Here is an 18741-nt window from a genome sequence, read left to right as displayed (position 1 = left end):
CATCAAAGTCCAACTCCAATCCCATCCTTCAGTAAATGCTAATTAAAATGAAGAAAGAGGGAAAAGTAATAATATGCAACGGGGGGATTAAACTCCAAAGAATGCAAGCTCGTATCGTCACATAGAACGAGTAATATTGGGACCGGTGCCCACGCCAGTCAAAGTTCTCACAAACCAATGCAGCCAGCTCTCAGTCTCAAGCTGTCTTCTCAGCTCGTCGGCTCGCTTCTCAACGTCTTCCACTTGCCTCTCGAAGTTTCTGATGCCGTCTTCAACGTCATTGATTTTTTGCACTAGTGCGTTGATTTCGTAGTCGAGGCGTGCCACAAGAATTTCAATCTCCTTAACACTCTCCGTCAGGCTGGCACGCTCTTCCGCTAGCGTTTCGTCAGAGCTATATTTCACTCGGTGATAGATCTCGCTCAGGTGGTGATGCAGGTTTTGTATTTCGGCCTTGTCCTTGCCATATTTTTCGTCAAGCAAATGAACGAGCTTGATCTTCTCCTTGATCCATGGCTCAATGCCATATACAATCCTATCAATATGTTGAGCGAGGTGACGAGCGCTTACTGCTCTTGCCTCGGCCTCCTCATCATCCGTTTCGTCCATGATATCAATGAGTTCGTCCCAAGATAATACTGCTTCCTCAGCATCGCCAAATGACATGCGACGTGCCCATCTGTTCTCATTGAGGACTCGTTTTGTATTTAGCTCTGCAAAGTCACAGCTATGCCGTCTTGACAAGGCCAGCTGGTGAAAATCTGTTCCATCCCTAATACCAGGGCAGATGACTTCAATATCGCTTTCATTTGTAGATGGTACAGCAGATGGTGCTCTGCGGTGCATTTCTGGGCCGAAAATTTCTAATGATCTGTCCGACTCTCTTGGCTTCCTTTCATATTCAAGAAGCCTTGCAGCCTTGAGCTCTGCTGTTGATGAAGGTGAAGATACTGCCATAAGCCCAGGTAGAACGTCTGGGTCTCCTCGTCTAATAGCAGTGAGATATTCGTCTGGCTTCGTCTTCCACGTAAATGCTCGGCTCACAGCGGCGGCAGGGCTCGGAGGTATGCTAAAACTCTGCAGCGCATTCGCAGAACTATTTCCGTTTTCCAAAACTTCCTCTTTTGTTGATATTGATAGGCGTGACCCGTGGCCCCTTCCCCTGACTCCGTCCTTGAGACGTCCAAAGCCTGATCGAGCGTCACTCATCTTTCCAGCAACGCTCTTGAACACCGTCTTGTGCAGTCCATCCTTTTCCCCAATGCCCTCCAGCATACTAACGGTGGGGCGAAGGGCTGATCCAGCTTCAGGGGAGAGAAAGTCATCTTTCTGCTTCATCCCTAGCTCCTCCTCCACTGGCAGGGAGTGAGCTCGTTTATCATTTTGGTTACTTGCGTTGGTCTTCGGGGGAGGTAAAGCTACGTCATGGTCGTGGTCATGGTGCTCCAGGGGAGTTCGACGCGGCTTGCCGTGCCAAAGCCATTTCGGCCTCTCACCATACACCAAGCTGGCAAATTTTTCAATATCCACGGTTTCAATGTCTGCAAGACCAGCCTTGTCTTTCCCGGATACCATGTCCATAACGATCTCTCCCCTTTTGCCTCCAATTTCCGTCACTGTTGACTTAATGGCTTTCTGTACGCCCCAGTCTTCCTTGACTGCCGCCTTTGTGGTTGCTGTGTGTAGTTTAAAAAGTGTCTGCTGGTCTAATCGTCTCGTCTTCTCCAGCTTTTGGGCCTTTTGAAAGGTGGAGATGCCGCGTTTCGTGCTCTCGAGGTCGAAAACATCCTTTGAGACGGGGGCACCTTGCCAGTGCAGTCGGTTCCTCGCTCCTAATAGCATTCCTAGTAGGGCCGCAACGGTTGACGGCCCCAGAACCCCATCGGTCGGTTCATAGTTGTAATGCTCGGCTCCAAGATCTGTCCACCAGTTGCTAATTGCCCTTTCGGTGACATCGCATAGCAGGCCATCAATATAAGGCTGTTCAAGCTTGTCGAACATGAATAATGCAACCTGGCAAAGCTTGATAAGCTCAGTGACCGCCTGGTTGAAAGGGACACGGTCACTAATCCTATAGAGCTGCTGAAACTTGGACTGAGCCGCCTCGGTAGGTTCTGTGAGGGTTAAGCCAGACCGTCCAGAGCATCCAAGCCTTTTCAGGTCCTCATTCACAACGAAAAGGTGTCTGTATTTGCGTAGGTCTCCGTCGGGCACAGCAATGACCGTGAGTGACGACGGGAAATTGCTGAGATTTGTGATCATGAGCTCTCCAAGCTCGGTATTCTTCGGTCGCGCATGGTTTTGCTCGGTCTTTTTCAGATATAGTCGAACTTGTTCGGACCACTGGCTCTCGTCTGTCGATACTGCCAACACTCCAACCACGATGGAATCTTTCTCGTCACCGGTATAGGTCGCAATAACTAGGGTTGGCGGTTGCCTTGAGCATGCCCACTGCTCGACAATATACAGGTCATAGCCGCGAAGGATGCTTCGTCGTTGAATCACCTCGACACACGGGTCGGTCTCGAGATACCTGGAGTGGGAGAAGAAGAAGAAAAATGTTAGCGGCTATGCTGCCGTGACCCTTGTCTCTCACCGAACTCTAAACTCAAACCTACTTGAAGGCGATGGGATCTGCAAAGACGAGGTGTCTCTGTGGCAGCCCAGCGCTGGACCCTGATGGCCCTGCCGCGCGATACGAAGCCGTGTCAGCCATCTGCGTCTCGGTGGGTGTCAAGTAGTTCCCATCTGGGTGAACAGATCGAGTGGTAGTGCGCCGGTCCAGCCTCGACAGTCCGGAAGAGTCGTCGTCTCGATGGACTCTCCCGTCCTGGGAGAAGGACGGCATTAAGGACATTGACATTGTGGAGTTCGCCAGCCCCTGGAGGCGTGAAAGGCCGGGCCGAGCTAATCAAGGAGCATCTTTGAAGGCAAGAGAGCCGGGATCTGGGACAATTGGCGATCCTGAATTTTGGCGCCTGTGCAGCACACGGTCACTGTGGCTTAGTGCGCTGGTGGTGCCGGCATGTGATGTAATAGTTGGCTGGAGAGTCGAGTAGTGAGGTGGTAGCAGCGCACTATTGGCCACTGCTCCATACAAAGTGTGCGCTGCATCTTGAACCTGCAGCTACTCAGTATGGAGTAGCCAAAAGCTTGGCTCCGGCCAGGGCGGGGCAAATCTGCTCCTTAACGGGGCTCACCGTTGATCCGAGGCTGCTAGTCTTAAGTGAGGCCTCTGAATCAAGCAGGGCTCCGCAGCAGACGCCGTCATTTCGGCTTCAAAGCTTTAATAGAGAAATAAATAAAAATTTATGAAAGGAGATGATATCTAGTGCATCTACTTGGACTCTTTTATTATTTTAGCCAGAGATCACATGTTGAATAGAGGGGCTATAAGTAAGACATATTACAGCAGCGATGCGTTTCGAATTATGTGTAGGTAATGAGGCACTAATAGCGTTAGTGACGACTTTAGTAGCCATCCAGTATTAGGTGCCATTTAGTTGTGCCTAGGTGGTATCTGCATAAGTGCAGCTCCCTCTGTTCAGTGGAAGAGGTACCTGCTGTACATACCTCATTCTTACTATTACTCACCCGAAAGTCGCCTACGTTCCGACCTATCGATAAGACTACGGCGGTAATAGCACTACTACTTGGATGACAACCTCCAACCTCGCATCATCCAACTTATACCTAAGCCTAACAACTTCTTGGAGAGCCCGTTCGCAGGGCAGAATTGTTTTTTCTCTCGCTCGCTCCCAGGTAGCTTACTTACGAGCTTTATGATCCCTTTCATTCTATAAGTTCTACATTGCTTCACTGCCAAAGCATTGTTGCCAGCGACAATGGCTAGCTCGGGCGATGACATTGTCTCGCCATTTGGTCCGCTGCAGAAGGAGCTGGCACGGATGAGAGGCGCGAATCTCACGGCTGCTATCCAAGATGTCGACAAGATTATCGAGTATTTGGTAGCAGCTAGGGAGCAAGTTGCCGCACGTATGAATCCTCTGCCCAAATCATCGTCACTTGGCTGGGATAATAGCTAACATCTCTAACCTTCTGCAGCCGACGCCGACCACCACCGAATCAGCATGGCAATGACGACTCTTCAGAATCCTGTCAAAGATCGACTGGAAGCCATCAACAATGATCTCAGAGATGTGACCAAGGCGCAGCGGAGCTTCGGAAAGGCCCTTGACAAAGTGCGCCTTCATGTCCACCATCTCACCTATTCTGTTTGTAGAGTGCTAACTTTTATTTTACCTTCCAGGCCTTGCCACAGAGGGAACTGCCCATGGGAACAGATGCCATGGCAGATCACCCCTCACTCATAAACCGTGCCATAGCTATGCACCTCGTCCGAGAGGGCCAGTTTTCCGTTGCATCGACCTTTGTCCGCGAGTCACGAGACCAGCAGCCCCCCCTATCATTAGAACCTTGGTCTCCCCGTACGGCGCGGACCGACGAAGATGGCGATGACGACATGATACAAGAAGATGGAGAGGAGGAAAGGCTTACCGGACATGGAGTTAACAACTATCCCGAGGACCTCCAAGGGCAGTTTGCGGAGATGTATAGTCTCCTGTCGGAGCTGAGAAACAGGAATCTTGGACCAGCTATCAAATGGGCACGCCAAAATAATAGCAGGCTGGAATCAGCGGGAAGTAATCTAGAGTTTGAACTCTGCAAATTGCAATTCGTGTGGCTTTTCAAGGGACCCCGGATCAATGGACTACCTGATGACGAGAGGAATGGGGAAATGGGCGCATTAAGATATGCAAAGGAGCACTTTGGTCGCTTTCAAAGTCGGCATCTTAAAGAGATTCAGCAACTGTGCGGTGCAATCGTCTTCGCACCAAACATTGAACAGTCTCCTTACCGGCATATTTTCCAGATCGATTCGGCATTCGAAGACGTTTCGGCCTCATTCACTCGTGAATTCTGCTCTCTATTAGGCTTATCCGCAGAATCACCGCTATATGTAGCCGTCACGGCCGGTTCCATTGCTCTACCCCGACTTATCAAGTATAACAAGAATACGAAGGAGAAGAAAACAGAGTGGACGACGGAGAATGAGATGGCATTCGAAACGCCTCTCCCGCCGTCCATGATTTACCACTCCATTTTCGTATGCCCGGTCAGCAAGGAGCAGACGACGGAACAAAATCCGGCCATGATGCTCCCTTGCGGACATGTGATTTGCAGAGAGAGTTTGCACAACATGGCTAAAGGCTCAAGGTACAAATGTCCGTATTGTCCGACAGAAGGTCATTTGAGAGACGCTATTAAAATTACGCTTTGAGACTATATCTTTTTTGGCGGTTATGGAAATGGAGGGCTTGGCTTGGCTCCTATTAATAAACGAGGAGGGCTTTGGATCTTTGTTAAAGGCGTTTTACGGTATTCCATATTCATTAACGACCTCGTCTCCATTCTTTGTTTTCTTCTTTCATTTTGGGTCTACCAAAGCGAGGATAGTATCATTTCATAGGATCATTTGGGGTGTCTTTTCTCCTTTTTTTTTTATAAGCAACTGGGCATCTATCTATTCCTTTCACTATGCTTTCTCTTGGCAGAAATAAAACCATAGTGTTGGATTGGCAGAAAGGTAGTAATATGCAGAGCGCTCTTTTTTGCAGTATTAGTCCTGTTTCAGATCAGAAACAATCGCAATATATAACGTAGCATCATACAATAAGCCGCATCTCACCCCCACCCCGGTAGTTCTCACTCTCTCTCTCTCTCTCACTTATCTACCTCATAGTAAGCAAATATCGACGACGACGACGTAAGGTATTTATTATAAGGCGGCGTGACTCAGTATATTCACAACAAATGAGAAGCAGATGAAGTCAGTAAAAAAGGCAAATGAGAAGGAGAACAAAGTTGATAAAAAAAAAATGTCATCACATTAAGAAAAAAAACATAGATGAAAAAAAATCTTTTTCTTTTTCTTTAAGAAAAGCAAACAAAAAAAGTAGTCAAAGGAGTGACACGGGTCATCTATAAGCCACCCTTTAATATATATCCTTCGATATGATGATCACGGGTATCCAAAAAAAACTCCCCGCTGTCTTCGGTGGTAGTTGCGAAGTACAGATCCAACGCCCTTAATTGCTGAGCCTACTTGATGAATCAAAAAAACAGACAAAAAAAAGTTAACAAACAAAAAAAAATTGGTATCCATTTAATTTACGGGATATTATCAAAAGATCCCCCTTCCAACATGGCCGTTTTTGGCAGTCAGTTTGCTTTGGTTTATGAGCCAGCTTAACGCGGCTGTATTGGATAAATAAAAAAAGGGGGCCAACCCGTTCCCTTTCGTAAATTCGTGTCTTTTATACATTCCCCATCTCCGCGACCTGGAAAATATCCTTTTCACTGCGCGCCAAATGACTTTCTTAGTCGATAGTCATGCGGTTTTGCATGGGGGTCTTGACATCGTTCATGCCGTATGTGTTGATGTCGGTCTTCTCGTCATCCTTGCGAGCCAACAGGTGCGCTTTGAGGCCGGAGCCGAAGTTGTGCATGCAGATGATGGCGTTGACGATGGTCATGATGATGAGCAGAATGGTGATGACGGCAAACGCGGTGAGAGACTTTCGAACGGCAAAGTAGGATGAAGCGCGGCTGGGTTCGTAGATACGGAAGAGCTTGAAGATGAAGTAAGAGAGACCGCCAAAGTAGAGGACAATAACGCAGATCATGCCAGGCTTGTTCTCCCTCTGGGTGAAGAAAGCAGCAGCAATCAGAATGGCAATCGTAACCGGAATAGTGGCAATCGTAAGAGCGAATTCGGGATCGGTCCTGACAGCGACGACGACGACAAACTGAATGATGAAACCCAAGAAGAAGAAGAAATCGAACTTGAGCAGGGCAATGTAAATCTGGTAGTCATGTCAGTCGGATCTGGCCATGGATCTCATACAAGTTCACTGCTTGTGTATTAAATCCATACCTGGTAATGAAGGAAGCGCTTCTTCATGCGATAATCGGCACCAATATTCTTGAGGATATCCCAAGCAAATTGCTGGTAGAGCTTCCAGGTAATGTACACCATGATAATGGTGGTGACGGCAATGACAACAGGCGTGGCAATAAGGTAGGCTTTGATATCATCCCAGAGCATAGCAGATGTGATACCTTGCTCCAGCGCACCGTTGACTTCCAGGATTCCAAGGGCCATCTGAATCTGCTCAAGCTGGAGAGCTGAGTAAATCAAGAGAGCCAGATTGGCAATGCAGACGCCGATAATCTGGATAGTGTTCTTCATGCGCAGCGCATCCAGCACGAGGATCAGTTCGTAAAGGAAACCGAAAATAAATAGAGTAAGAAAGGTAGGGATCGTCTTGTATTGAGACTGGACCTGAGGCAATGGGACATATGCACCCAGGCTCAGCTGAAATTTGCCGAAAACATAACTGTGAGAGCGTCTTAGCTTCCGGCGCGCATATCTAGAAAGAATAAGGTTAAAAGGGTGCCAACATACGCTTCAAAGGCCAGGTTAATAAGAGCCTGGATACCAGTTACGGCCAAGAAGGCCGCAGGCCATCTGCTTTTGACGAAAGTGAAGTCGAATTTGCTTGCGCCAGTGCTGCCAGCAGCACCAGCTGTTTCGGGGTTTTGGTGAAGGCTCGCGTTCTCAGTATACGTAGGCTGAGTGTAGGCGGCCTGAGTTAGAGATGCCTGGGGATAGGCCTGGCCGTATTCCGCGCCGTAGTCGCCGCTCTGGCTAAAGGAGCGGTGGTGATACTGAGCGCCATTCTGGTCGAAGGTCGGGTCGCCGTTCCCCAGCAGGGAGTTTCGAGCGTCCATTGTTGCGGCTGGTGCAGCAGGTGCGTCTGCCACGATGAGCGATTGCGTGACCCCTACCGGGAGTCTGCGGGACGCGACAGAGGGACAACGGAGTGCTGGTGGTGTTTTGGTGAACCAGAGCCAGCTATTTCATTCCCAGACCAGAGTCTGCTCGAGATTTCCTTTCCGCCGGTCGCAAAAGTAAGAAGGGGGTTGGTGAAACGGTCGTCGGTCGAAGGATGAGAAGGAAAATTACAGGTCGATAGCGAGAGATGGAAGCAACAAAATCAAGAATAAAAGGGAATATTGAGTAAGCAGAGGGAAGAAGGAAAAAGAAAATCTATCAAGACTGATAGAAAAATAGCACTTGGTCGATTGGACGAAAGAGCCAACGAAGGATCAGACGGAAATATGGAACAAACGAGAGACTGGAACAAAGGTGTACTAGTAGTAAGCCAGCGGTTTGAGGAAAAGGGAAGAAGACGCAGAATCGGCTGCAAGCAGATGCAGAGCGAGAGTCAAGAAGCTTGGAGCGCCAGGGGGCAATTTTGGTCGGGTCGAGGGTTAGATGGGTCAAGATGAAACGCACTTTCGCGAAGCAGGGGAGGCCATGGCACTTGTACTTGTATCTTTTAGCGGTGGTGGTGGTGGTGGTCAAGGCGCTGTGGGAGCCGTTCAGGGCCTTATACTGCGCGTGTGCTTGGTGCGAGTGCTAGCAGAGGTACCCGTTGGCGCGTGGCGTGTGGCTTCGTTAACCATGGCTGCCAACATGCCCAGCAGTTCATTTTCATTCAAAGGCCCCTGTTTTCGCACGGGCACTAGCATTACGAGGTCGCACCAACTACGGAGCGGGCTTGGCTGGATTTTTCGCACAGCATGTGGACAGGATGCGATCAAAACGGGGACGCGGCAGAGCAAAGGCAGCAAAAAAGCACAGCATTGCGAGCACAGCAAGCAAGGAGGGCCGCCAGGGTCTCGTCTTTCCGGGGGGCATGCCTAGGCTGGGCTGACCAGGCGGAGCCTTTGCGAGCTAAGCTGGGCTGTCTTTGCGTTCCCGGGATGCGATCAGCGTTGCAGCCCCGCTTGAAGGGTGATTAGAATGGTGAGACATTGTTTAATACGGTACGGAGGGAGCACCAAGTTTGAGCGAGGCAGGACAAGTACTTGTGCGGCACCGCTGGTGACGGTGGCAGTGCCATACTGCGAAATGGTAGCGGCGAGGTACCTCCCAAGCCATTCGACTTACACGCTCGCCAGCCAAGGGGGCCAATTTCGAATGCAGCCGCAGTCGAAAAACAGGCCGTTTCGTACGGAGAGCCTGTGCCATCGGTATGACGATTTTAGGAGCGGGCAGTGATGGATGAGCGCAGCAGCGAGTTAACTGGATTCGTTCAGCGATACGAAGTGCTGCTGCGTTGATCTACGAAGAGGGCATAAAGGTGGATTCGCTGCATCTAGCTTTGCATCATCCTCTCTAGCAATGCTACCTTTGCCATTTTGCACCATGCCATGCCCAGGACCCAGTACGAGTACGGTTGCCACCTAGCAAGGCCCTACCTCTAAGATTATGTCAGGCTTCTGATATATTATGCCGCAGCACAGACGGAAGCATAGAGTGCCGTTTTTAAACTTGAGGCTGTGCGCCGATTAAAATGACAATCGTCGCTTCTAAAAAATCCACCACCAAGGAAAAAAAAACACTAGCAACTGCTATCTTCAGCCACCACCCATTATTTTCTCCACGGAAGCTTAAAAGAAAATGTGCGTGGCGTCAGCCGACAGCAGCATTTCCAAAAATACATCTGCGGTCAGCTACGAATCAGACTTCTCGTACTATTTTAATCCGAGCAGCTTCGCACAACCTTTCTGACGCAAAGGGCCAATTTTCCTGTTTTTGTTAGTTCGATGCTCTGCAGGTACCCTCTCGGGCCCCTAATATGTAATACATGAGAAAATACTCTTTGATTTGATCAAATCAAAATCCAAATATGGCACGAGGATCGTCTTCATGAGCCGCGCTTGCAAGCTCCGGATCCAAGATGCCGTGCCGGGTTATCCCCCCAAACCCAGCCGTTCGGACGGGATCCAGACGCCGCCCACTACTGAAGCTGAAGAATGAAAAAGGGCGCGATTGTGCGATAATGAAAATGCACATGAAAATGCACATGCTTCATTACAGCCTTCAATGCCCAACGGTGATCTCCCGATTTGTTAGTGGGCATGTACCTTTTCGTACCGCCTGTCTTTGCACCCGCGTGCGCGGTACCAGTGGGCCACATCGGCAGCAACGGTCACCCATGAACAATCTGCTGCACGACAGGCCGTATTCCTTTCCTTATTGCTTCTCATCCATGCCATGTCATCGAGTCGCTTGCCGATTTGGGGCATATCTTGCAAGCCTATCTCTCATAGACATGCTGTACATACTGACTGTCAGAGCGAGATACGGAGTAGGTATTCACAGAACCAATATCAAGAGGGAAGCAGACCACCTGCAAAGCAACCACCTGCAAAGCAACCACAACAAACAGCTGCAGGCATCAGGAGGATCAAAGTGATATAAAGGCGCTTCCGAGAAATGCTACGGTGCTGCACTTAAAAGGAACTATTTCATCCAGATTCAGCCGCCAGCAGTTCGTCTCAGCGCCACGCCGAAACACGCCGCAACCCCGTACTGCATCACGGCGTTCCTTAGAGGTCACACGGCTGCGATCCTGCATCTGGCACCTGCACGAACCTGCACTATTGGGGTTGGGCTGTCATCGGTTTCAGGCGCCGGATCCAGCACCTGGGAGCCCTTTTCGATTGTTCGAGGCATCGGCATGCGCGCATCTGCAGGTTCAATAGGACATGTGTGTAAGCTGCACTGCCGCTACCTATCAATGTTCGGCTTTGAGATGCACAGCCGTTTCAGCTGCAGGATTCAACTACACGGCGTACTCCGTAGGTGTCAAGCCATTCAAGTGAAAACGCGCCAGCCTCGGCCCAAAGAGGAGATTCCTGGAAGACGCGCTGCAGCCAGGCAGCCATCACATTCAATTCGTTTCACATGTTGAGACTGCGGCATCAGCATCTCCTTCTAGAGAGAAAGGAAATCCTTCCGTTAATATGGGTTACCTAGTTGACGAGTAGATACAGCACATTCATTGTTGATAACAACACTAGAACATTGAACAAACAGCCCGATGAGCGCGCCCATCATCTCCTGGCCCTGATGCCAATCCCAGGGACCACCTCCACTGAAAACGTGGCTGTACAGGGCTAGCAGCGCATGCGCCGCCGCACTGACAGAGGCCGCCAAGGTTTAGCCTCCCACTTCCCAGCTGCCCGGGACTCCAGAAAAACCACCGGAAGTGCTCCGTTATGGCAGCATTAGCACCAAGTAGCACGGCGGACTCCCGAGGCCGAGATCCGGCAGCATGATGTTCGGAGGATGCGTTTAAATGAGAAATGACGTTGGGAGCGAGATCTCGCTACTTGTCCACTCCTTTTTTTCACTTTACTTGAATAGAGGCGTCGGTGATTGGATCTCGTCGGTTACGCGTCAGCCTAATCGAAATGCCGCGCGTGGGTAAAAGCAAGCGCGGGAGACTCCATATAATCTGCGTAAATGGGGGACCCATCGGGGTCTATTAAGGTGATTTTGTAGATGCGCTTCTGGGGATGCTCTTAAAGGAGACAGCCGCAGCAAGCCGAGGATGTCATTAGAGAGCACATATAACACCTTCAAGGTGATGTTTGCATAGCACAAGAAATCTCTCGATGCTTGCCTCTTCAAACCCAGTCTCGCAGTTACATGTATTTAGACACAGCTTCTAACTCGCCCCTTATTGAAACTGCCACCCCGCAACGGGAAAATGACCTGTTGTAACCCCTCTTATTCCCTCTATATTTCCCTCCATTAGCTCAGCATTTTCAGCTGGGCCAGGTTCATCTGTCTTGTTCCAGCTCTGTCTGTAGCCATCCAACTTGGCACGGCGGCGGGGTAGCTTCTTCAATCGCGCGTCTAGAGCGTTACGTAGTGCCACATATAAATCTACTGTGTATGATTCATTCCCTTTTTTTTTTTAAGCCGTAGAATAGCACATTCGAAAAGTAAATCCAATTCTTCTTTCTATTTTCTCCTGTCCCATTGACTTTATCGAATTTGCCAATTTCAGCGGAAAACAAAAGCAACATGGATTCCCTCTTCAACGCAGGCAAGGAGTTCTTGGAGGAGCAGCTCCAGGGCTCTGGTTCTTCCCACCAAGGTAAGTGCCGCAACTGATTACATTACCACTGTCATAGCTGTCATCGTCGTCATCATGCAACAAATCCCCAAACGCGCAAGCATGTGCCGCTACATGATGCTCTAGAGGCTAATCAAAATCCCAGGCGGCCATCTTCCTCCCGGAAACAGTCAGTTACCCCCCTAACGTCTTTGCGAACGAATAGTCCTGACTCGAAGCCCCTCGCGATTCTATATATACAGATGCCTACGGTGGTAACTATCCCGCTGGCGGCGATTTCCACCACGAAGATGAGGAGCTGCGCACTGCTCACCAGCAGGCCCAGCAGTATGCTGGCTCTTCTGGCAACAGCGACATGTTCTCCAACGCCATCAACTCCATCAGCCAGAATAAGAGCCACCTAGCCAACAGCGACATTGACGAGCAAGGTTAGTCAACCTCCCTCCCCCACCAAGTATTCGGCTTATATATGCTGACTGCTGCTTGTCTTTTTGTCTTCCTATAGAGGCCATCCGCAGGCACCAAGAGACCTACTCCCAGGAGAGCAGCAACCTGAGCTCCAACAGCCTTGGCTCTGCCGCCGCGATGCAGGCGCTCAAAAAGTTCACCCAGGGCGAGACTGGTGGTAACCAGAGCCAGGGTGCTTTCCTAGGTTTGGCCATGTCTGAGGCCAGCAAGGTAAACTATAAACCTTTTTCTCTTCTAAAGAAGGTGTCTAAAGCCCATTCATACTGATTTGATTGCGTGATCCAGCTCTTCGACGCCAAGGCCGCCAATGGACAGGTATCTTCCGATGCAAGCAAGGAGTCTGTTATTCAGCAGGCCGGCGAGATGGCCATGAAGATGTACTTCAAGAGCCAGGGTAACCAGAGCGGAGGACTGTTGAGCCTCGCCTCCAAGTTTTTCTAAAGCCATATCATTGTAACATATGTGAATTTTAGCACTCGACTAGGTAGCTTCCAGTGAAACTTGCGGCAAATGATGAATGAATTTACGAAGACTTTGACGTCTCGGAAACATCCTCAAGATCCATATGAAACAAAACGCGCGTGCTGTTACACAAATTTGAAAGTCTTAGCATTCAGCGCTCATTAGTTGTTATCCAGTCTCTCGTCTATCTTTACTGCTGGCCCCCAGCCAACGTAAACACATCCGCCCACGCATCTGGCCGTCTGCGTCCCTCGGGATACTCCTCATGCAAATACTCCTCCGCCTCCCTCGCCCATGATAACAGCTGCTCTTCGCTCCCCCACTCACCCGTAGCAATCAAGCTCACAGGGAGTTTCCCTTCACCCTGCTTCGGGTCGACATAACCTACCGGAGCGGTGATAGACGGTGTGCCCGTCACGTTGGCGAGGAGGATGTATGACATATTCCTCAAGGTGGTATTCGTGTCGCTCATACCGTAGGCATCATCTCCGTCAGTGCGTGGCCATCCGATCAATGGAGTTGCCGGCGTCATGATCAACAAGCCTGGGTACTTCTGGAACAAGAAGGCGAGGTGGCGCATCACCAGCGTGCGCAGGCTGTTCATCTTGAGGTAGTCGGCGGCTGATAGCTGCGCACCCACGGAAAGAACGATTTTGTTGGCTCCCCCAATGAGCGAGAGGTGGTCGGCCGGGTTGGGAGTCCTCCCGCGGGCCTTTTCAGCCATCTCAGTGATGCAGATGCCCCCGTGGGCGATTTGCATCTCCGGGAGATATGGGATGCTAATATCGACAATCTCGTAGCCGCGCTTGGCGGCGAAGTAATCAAGAGCCTTGTCGCACATTTCACGTACTGGCGGGTCGGCCTTGTTGAACCAGTCGCGGTAGACGCCCATGATGCGCTTCGCCGAAGGGGATGGGGGAATCGAGAGGCCAAAGACTCCCTGGGTCGGGCAGTCAGGGTTGGGCTGCGTCATGACACGGTAGGCGATGGTGAGGTCGGCGACGTTTGCTGCCATTGGGCCAGTCACGCACATGGTATACTGCATGACGTGGGTGCGGTGGTGGGTGGGCTTGAGGCCGTAGATGCCGTTGAAGTTGGCCGGGATGCGGACACTACCACCGGCGTCTGTCGCGACGCAGATGGGGACGATGCCGGCCGAGATGGACGACCCGGCGCCGTTGGATGAGCCTCCGGGGTAGTAGGCGTTGTTGAGGTGGTTCAAGGGCGTGCCTTGTGCAACCTAGATAGGGGCGAAGGATGAGTTAGCTATATAATCATATTTGTAGGAATATCTCTTCCAGGGGCAGGCATCATTACATTTAAGCCGCTTGTATCTGTGCATATTCATTAGCATACATGTATCTTGGGACGTCATTCGAGAGTATAAAGCAGTTAACCGTACCTGATCCTAGTTCGTGCATCTTATTTTTGCCAAGAACAATGGCTCCAGCCTCCTGAAGCTTCTTGACGGGCCACACAGATTCCTTTTTGGCCGCAAAGCACGCGATCGAAGGGTTATACTTCATGCCAGTGTGGTTGATGTAGCCCTCCACATCCGTATCGTCCTTGACGCCAATTGGCACACCGTCCAGGACCCCAATAGGCTGGCCCGCAGCCCATCGCTCGGTAGAAGCCTTGGCAGCCTCGAGAGCGAGCTTCTCGGCGCCATGAGCATCCGCCCAGGCGTCACTATACTTACCCGTCCCCGTGGTCAAGGCGAGAAGCGTCTCTATTACCTTGAGGGGAGTGGTCTTGCCGCTCTTGTACAGCTCATGATAATCGCTGACAGAGTAGTAGCGCGAGTTTGACGATGCGTACTTGGAGGTGAGCAGCTCTGGCTCAAAAGCTATCATAGGTCCAGTCGGGCCCAGAGGCGTAACAGTGGGCTAGAGAGTACCATAGGAGGCTTTTGTTAGCAGCTGATACGAAAGATATTCCAGACTGTCGTGGAGGGGGGTTGGGACTCGACCGTTTACATACATGGAAAGTAGACACGACATTATCCAGCTCCCGCATCTCTTTGATCTTGCCCATCCCACTATTATGGTAGAATAATCTTGCAACAAAGCCGGATCGAGCCATGCTAGATGGGAGAACATTCTCGAATTAGCTCGACATCCATGTCGTCTTGGAAATTCTCATGCATACAGCTCACTGCCTATCACGAGAGGAATCCCTCGAAGAACGGGATTGTGGTCTTCTCGTTGCGCATATCCCGTGTCTGGCCCTTCCTCGACCTTGGGATAATTTGCAAAGTTCTCTATGGGAGCCATGATTTTGCAATTGGATGATGGTGAGTTTCAAAATAGCTCGAAAGATTTGGTGAGGATGAAATACTCGAGCTTGAACAAAGTGATAAGGCTACAGGTTGGGCAGAAAGTCAGTCATCTGTCCCAATTACGCAATGCATATGATTATACAAACCCTTCAAGAGCTCTAGAACATTATCAAGTGCTTATCAATTGCACCTTTGGACGCCCTGTTGATACGTCTTGGGTGTTTTGGGCTTACAGTGAGGTTGGTGGGTTGTCACTTTTTGCCAGTTCAGGATCTTTGATGACGGGTCAATACGCCTTTATAACCAGATCGTCATTTAGTAGGATTCGCGTATGGATACTGCAATCATTTTTATGGGACGCCGGGCCACTTTAGCGGTAGCCTTGAAAGAGGTGCATCCGAGGCAAGTTGGGCGGGGATCTCTCAGCTGGCAGCCCAGTATTACGGAGCTAGAGCATTGGTGGTAGCAAAACGCGGGGTTCATCTCGGGCTGCCAATTTCACGTGAACAGGGACGCCAGGGCAAACTGTATTCATTGTCTATTTTTACAATGATCAATTAGATTCGACGGTCCAGGCTTACTGGTAAGCTTGAAGGATCAATTGCTAGCTCCCGTTAAGGCAAACACGCCGTGCCAGCGGCTTTCTTTCCGCCTTCCGATCGGAGTATCCGCCAAGCGATACAGCCGAACGCAACTTACACATATATCAACACCTACCCGGGGACGAGCACTCTCAAGGATATGGTATGACCTGTCACTTCTCACACGCGACGGTAGCAACTTCATGCCCTGTTTCAATAGTTGCTTTTTATTATTTCTAGTTACTATTTCTTTTAGATGGCTTCTCAAGGGGAAAAGAAGCTCTCTGGTAAGCCCCTTGCTTCTTTCATGCTTGGACTAATTCCTGTGTATGGAGTAATGAAGCTGGCCAAGAAGATCAAGCTCCTGCGCCGAAAGACTCGTATTGTAAAAATAGATAGCAAGAAAGAAAACAACAGTAACAATAACAAAAGATGCCCTAATCTATGCGTGTTTTCAAAAAGAAAAAAAAAAAAAGCAGAATATTGCGTAATGCCCGCAGGCAGAATCGCCACGTACATCCGTATCCGTCTAATTCTGCTCCAAATTGTTGCCTCCCATGGTATCATTATCGTATACAGATGCCCAAACAACAAAGGAAAAAAAAATAAGAAATAAAAGAAAAGTCCCTTCAAACTCGTTTTCCTCCATAACAATGACAACAAGAACGGTAAGAATGTAAGCAGGTCCCTGTCGCCAGTGATATATGCATCTTTAAACCAAACCAAACTCCATATCAGGATTCCATCTCAAAAGCAGTCAGCGCAGTCCGGCCCGGCCGTATTGTATGCCTAGTAAGTTATATGTTGCTCGTTTTTCCCATACTCGTTCCTCTCCCGCCATTTCTTTTCTCGCTTCCTGGTCGAGATGTCAAAGGTAGTCAATTAGCCTGCAGCTGGAGTTGCAGATGGCTTAGCTAATGGCGTGCCGATACTGTTGTTGCGCTTCTTTTCCTTCTTCGCCCACCGCAACCCGCAGGCGTTGCAGAGTGTCTTTGGTCCGTTGGGTCCCTTTCGCCATTCTGGAGAGTCAAGAGTGCCTGGAATTTGATATTAGTAGCTGAATTAGGATATCATGTTGATGGTGGTGAATCCCATCTCCCAGTTGGGAAAGAAAGATAGAAAACAAAAAACAATTGTCAAAGGGGCTGCTATACCGCAATCAGTGCAGACATATTCTTCTGCCAGCTTAAGCTTCTTCTTCTTCTCGCCTGATCTATTATCCCTATCCATGGGAATAGCAATTCCAGCATCGCCTTTGATGAGGGTAGGGCTCCGGTTACCGGCAGCCATTCGCTCCCCATTCTCTATGCCAGTCAACAAGGCTATAGTATCCGCTGAAGACGCTTCAATCCGAGCCATTTTGTCACGCAAGGAGTCTTGGCGACTGCTTGCCGTGATATCTTCTAGGTTTTTCCTCGTTAATGCCCCATCTACGTTTTCTGATGACATTATCTCTTGGGGGGCTCCGGGAATTGGTGTCAACGATATGCCAGTTCCCTCGGATGGAGTGATATCCGATCGGCCTTCTCGACTCTGCGCCCACTGCCTCTGTGCTTCCTCCACTTCTGCTTCTTCCTCTCTCCGCAGCTCGGCGATGCGGCGCCTCAGCCTCTCGTTTTCTATCTTGTGTTCTAAAAACGAGTCCAGGAGTGTGGCGTTCTTCGTCGGGTAAAGCCGCGCCATGATGAAGACAGCCTGGCAAAAGGGCGACTGGTTATTTGGATTCGGAGCAAACCCGGCGGCTGCAATATGGGCATGGCCGACGGCCTCGAATATCGCATACGTGCCATCCTTCTTCTTCATCCGATAGAATATGCGTAAAGAGTTGCCGGTTGCGATGGACTCGTGGAGTTCGGAGACAAGCACGCCCTGGTCATCGGGATGGATCAAGTCCTTCAAAAAGCTGTCCTGGATCTCCTCGACGGTGTACCCCGCCAACGCTGTGATGCTCGGGGACGAGAACTTGATGCGTCCGTTGGAATCGAGGATCTGCAGCAAGTCGCTGAGCTCCTCGACCACCTTTGCCGGCCAGTTCTTCCGCTTGGTAAACTCCGTCAGCGAGTTGGTGCTGTTATTAGGCTGGTTCGCTGCGTTTGCCGGAGTGAATGCAGCCGCTGGCAGAGGCCCCGCACCAGGAACGTCGTTTGCCATCGTATTGAACTGGTTCTCTGCAATTAAGATGGCCTCTGGTGAGATGATGTCGCTCCCTAGCCCGCCGCTGTCTCCATCCAGCAGGGATGCCGCTGAGTCCAAGTTCATGGGCATGTCGCCGCCAAAAGAGTCCATGAGGTCGCCGTCGAGAAGTGCCATGGTGCCGTCGTCGTGGTCGAGCGCAGTGCTCATGCTGCTTGAAACTGGGATGGCGTGGCTGTGGCCTCCCAAGAACGTGGGGAGAACATCGAGGTTGGCGAAGCTGAACAGGTCCTCGTGCAGTGGAGGTTGGCCGTGGGACATGGTCGCGGTATGTTTATACCACCAACAGTTGGATTCCAGGCATTAGCCTAGCGGGCAGTGGGCAGCTGTCGTTGCGTTCAGTGGCGTCCTCTGGGGGCGTTTTGCTTGAACGAGGAGGGGTGGGCGCTGTGGCAGCGGGCGAGGGCACTGGAGCTGTCTCTGTGCGGTATGCTCGGGGTGGAACGAGGGCTTCTTCTGGGCTTTCGAACGGTGATAAAACAAGCCTGTCGTGCAGCTCAAAAATTGGAAAACAGAGCCAGGCACCTTTTTGCGATATTTCAGCTAGTCCAAGATTTTCGCTAGCAGGCGGCTGACTGATGGCGAGCAGAAACACCTCCCAAGCGCTGGCTGGCAGCCCGGAGTAATGACCCCGAGTGAAAAGCGGGCTTGATCTGGCCCTGATTGGAGCTGTTTCAAGGCCTCAAAGGGCAACTGGTCTCCCTCGCGTCTCGAGTATTCGCCAGCAGCAGGTTGT

At 50.4% G+C, this 18741-nt stretch overlaps 6 protein-coding genes across 6 annotated transcripts; 2 read left to right on the top strand and 4 right to left on the bottom strand.

The window, feature by feature from the left end:
• Positions 1–42: 42 nt before the first annotated feature.
• On the bottom strand, positions 43–2997 carry GGI43DRAFT_283418 (uncharacterized protein). Its single transcript, XM_083201260.1, has 2 exons — positions 2619–2997; positions 43–2533 (listed from the first exon to the last, which is right to left on the bottom strand). Exons 1-2 carry the CDS (start codon positions 2861–2863, stop codon positions 118–120), a joined length of 2661 nt encoding a protein of 886 aa, XP_083063114.1. The 5' UTR covers positions 2864–2997; the 3' UTR covers positions 43–117.
• Positions 2998–3845: 848 nt separating this feature from the next.
• Positions 3846–5302, top strand: GGI43DRAFT_380985 (ubiquitin-protein ligase RMD5; the record flags this gene model as incomplete). The annotated part of the gene is made up of 3 exons (XM_083203054.1): positions 3846–3996; positions 4066–4202; positions 4271–5302. 3 exons carry the CDS (start codon positions 3846–3848, stop codon positions 5300–5302), a joined length of 1320 nt encoding a protein of 439 aa, XP_083063113.1.
• A 549-nt stretch (positions 5303–5851) lies between these two features.
• On the bottom strand, positions 5852–8088 carry GGI43DRAFT_283388 (uncharacterized protein). Its single transcript, XM_083201259.1, has 3 exons — positions 7490–8088; positions 6959–7421; positions 5852–6887 (listed from the first exon to the last, which is right to left on the bottom strand). Exons 1-3 carry the CDS (start codon positions 7813–7815, stop codon positions 6402–6404), a joined length of 1275 nt encoding a protein of 424 aa, XP_083063112.1. The 5' UTR covers positions 7816–8088; the 3' UTR covers positions 5852–6401.
• Positions 8089–11971: 3883 nt separating this feature from the next.
• Positions 11972–12932, top strand: GGI43DRAFT_380983 (uncharacterized protein; the record flags this gene model as incomplete). The annotated part of the gene is made up of 5 exons (XM_083203053.1): positions 11972–12044; positions 12169–12192; positions 12266–12451; positions 12529–12701; positions 12777–12932. The coding sequence occupies 5 exons, from the start codon at positions 11972–11974 to the stop codon at positions 12930–12932; spliced, it is 612 nt and encodes a 203-aa protein (XP_083063111.1).
• A 211-nt stretch (positions 12933–13143) lies between these two features.
• On the bottom strand, positions 13144–15226 carry GGI43DRAFT_380982 (amidase signature domain-containing protein; the record flags this gene model as incomplete). The annotated part of the gene is made up of 5 exons (XM_083203052.1): positions 13144–14193; positions 14271–14287; positions 14356–14839; positions 14934–15036; positions 15102–15226. 5 exons carry the CDS (start codon positions 15224–15226, stop codon positions 13144–13146), a joined length of 1779 nt encoding a protein of 592 aa, XP_083063110.1.
• A 1335-nt stretch (positions 15227–16561) lies between these two features.
• GGI43DRAFT_283224 (white-collar 2) lies at positions 16562–18407 on the bottom strand. Its single transcript, XM_083201257.1, has 2 exons — positions 16967–18407; positions 16562–16849 (listed from the first exon to the last, which is right to left on the bottom strand). The coding sequence occupies exons 1-2, from the start codon at positions 18264–18266 to the stop codon at positions 16695–16697; spliced, it is 1455 nt and encodes a 484-aa protein (XP_083063109.1). The 5' UTR covers positions 18267–18407; the 3' UTR covers positions 16562–16694.
• Between the last annotated feature and the right edge of the window lie 334 nt (positions 18408–18741).

The sequence above is a fragment of the Trichoderma evansii genome, assembly GCF_050947405.1.
Source record: "Trichoderma evansii strain SZMC 28006 chromosome Unknown GGI43scaffold_4, whole genome shotgun sequence".
NCBI lineage: Eukaryota > Fungi > Ascomycota > Sordariomycetes > Hypocreales > Hypocreaceae > Trichoderma > Trichoderma evansii.
The sequence above is the reverse complement of the archived record's forward strand: the minus strand, read 5'-3'. Positions and strand labels throughout refer to the sequence as shown.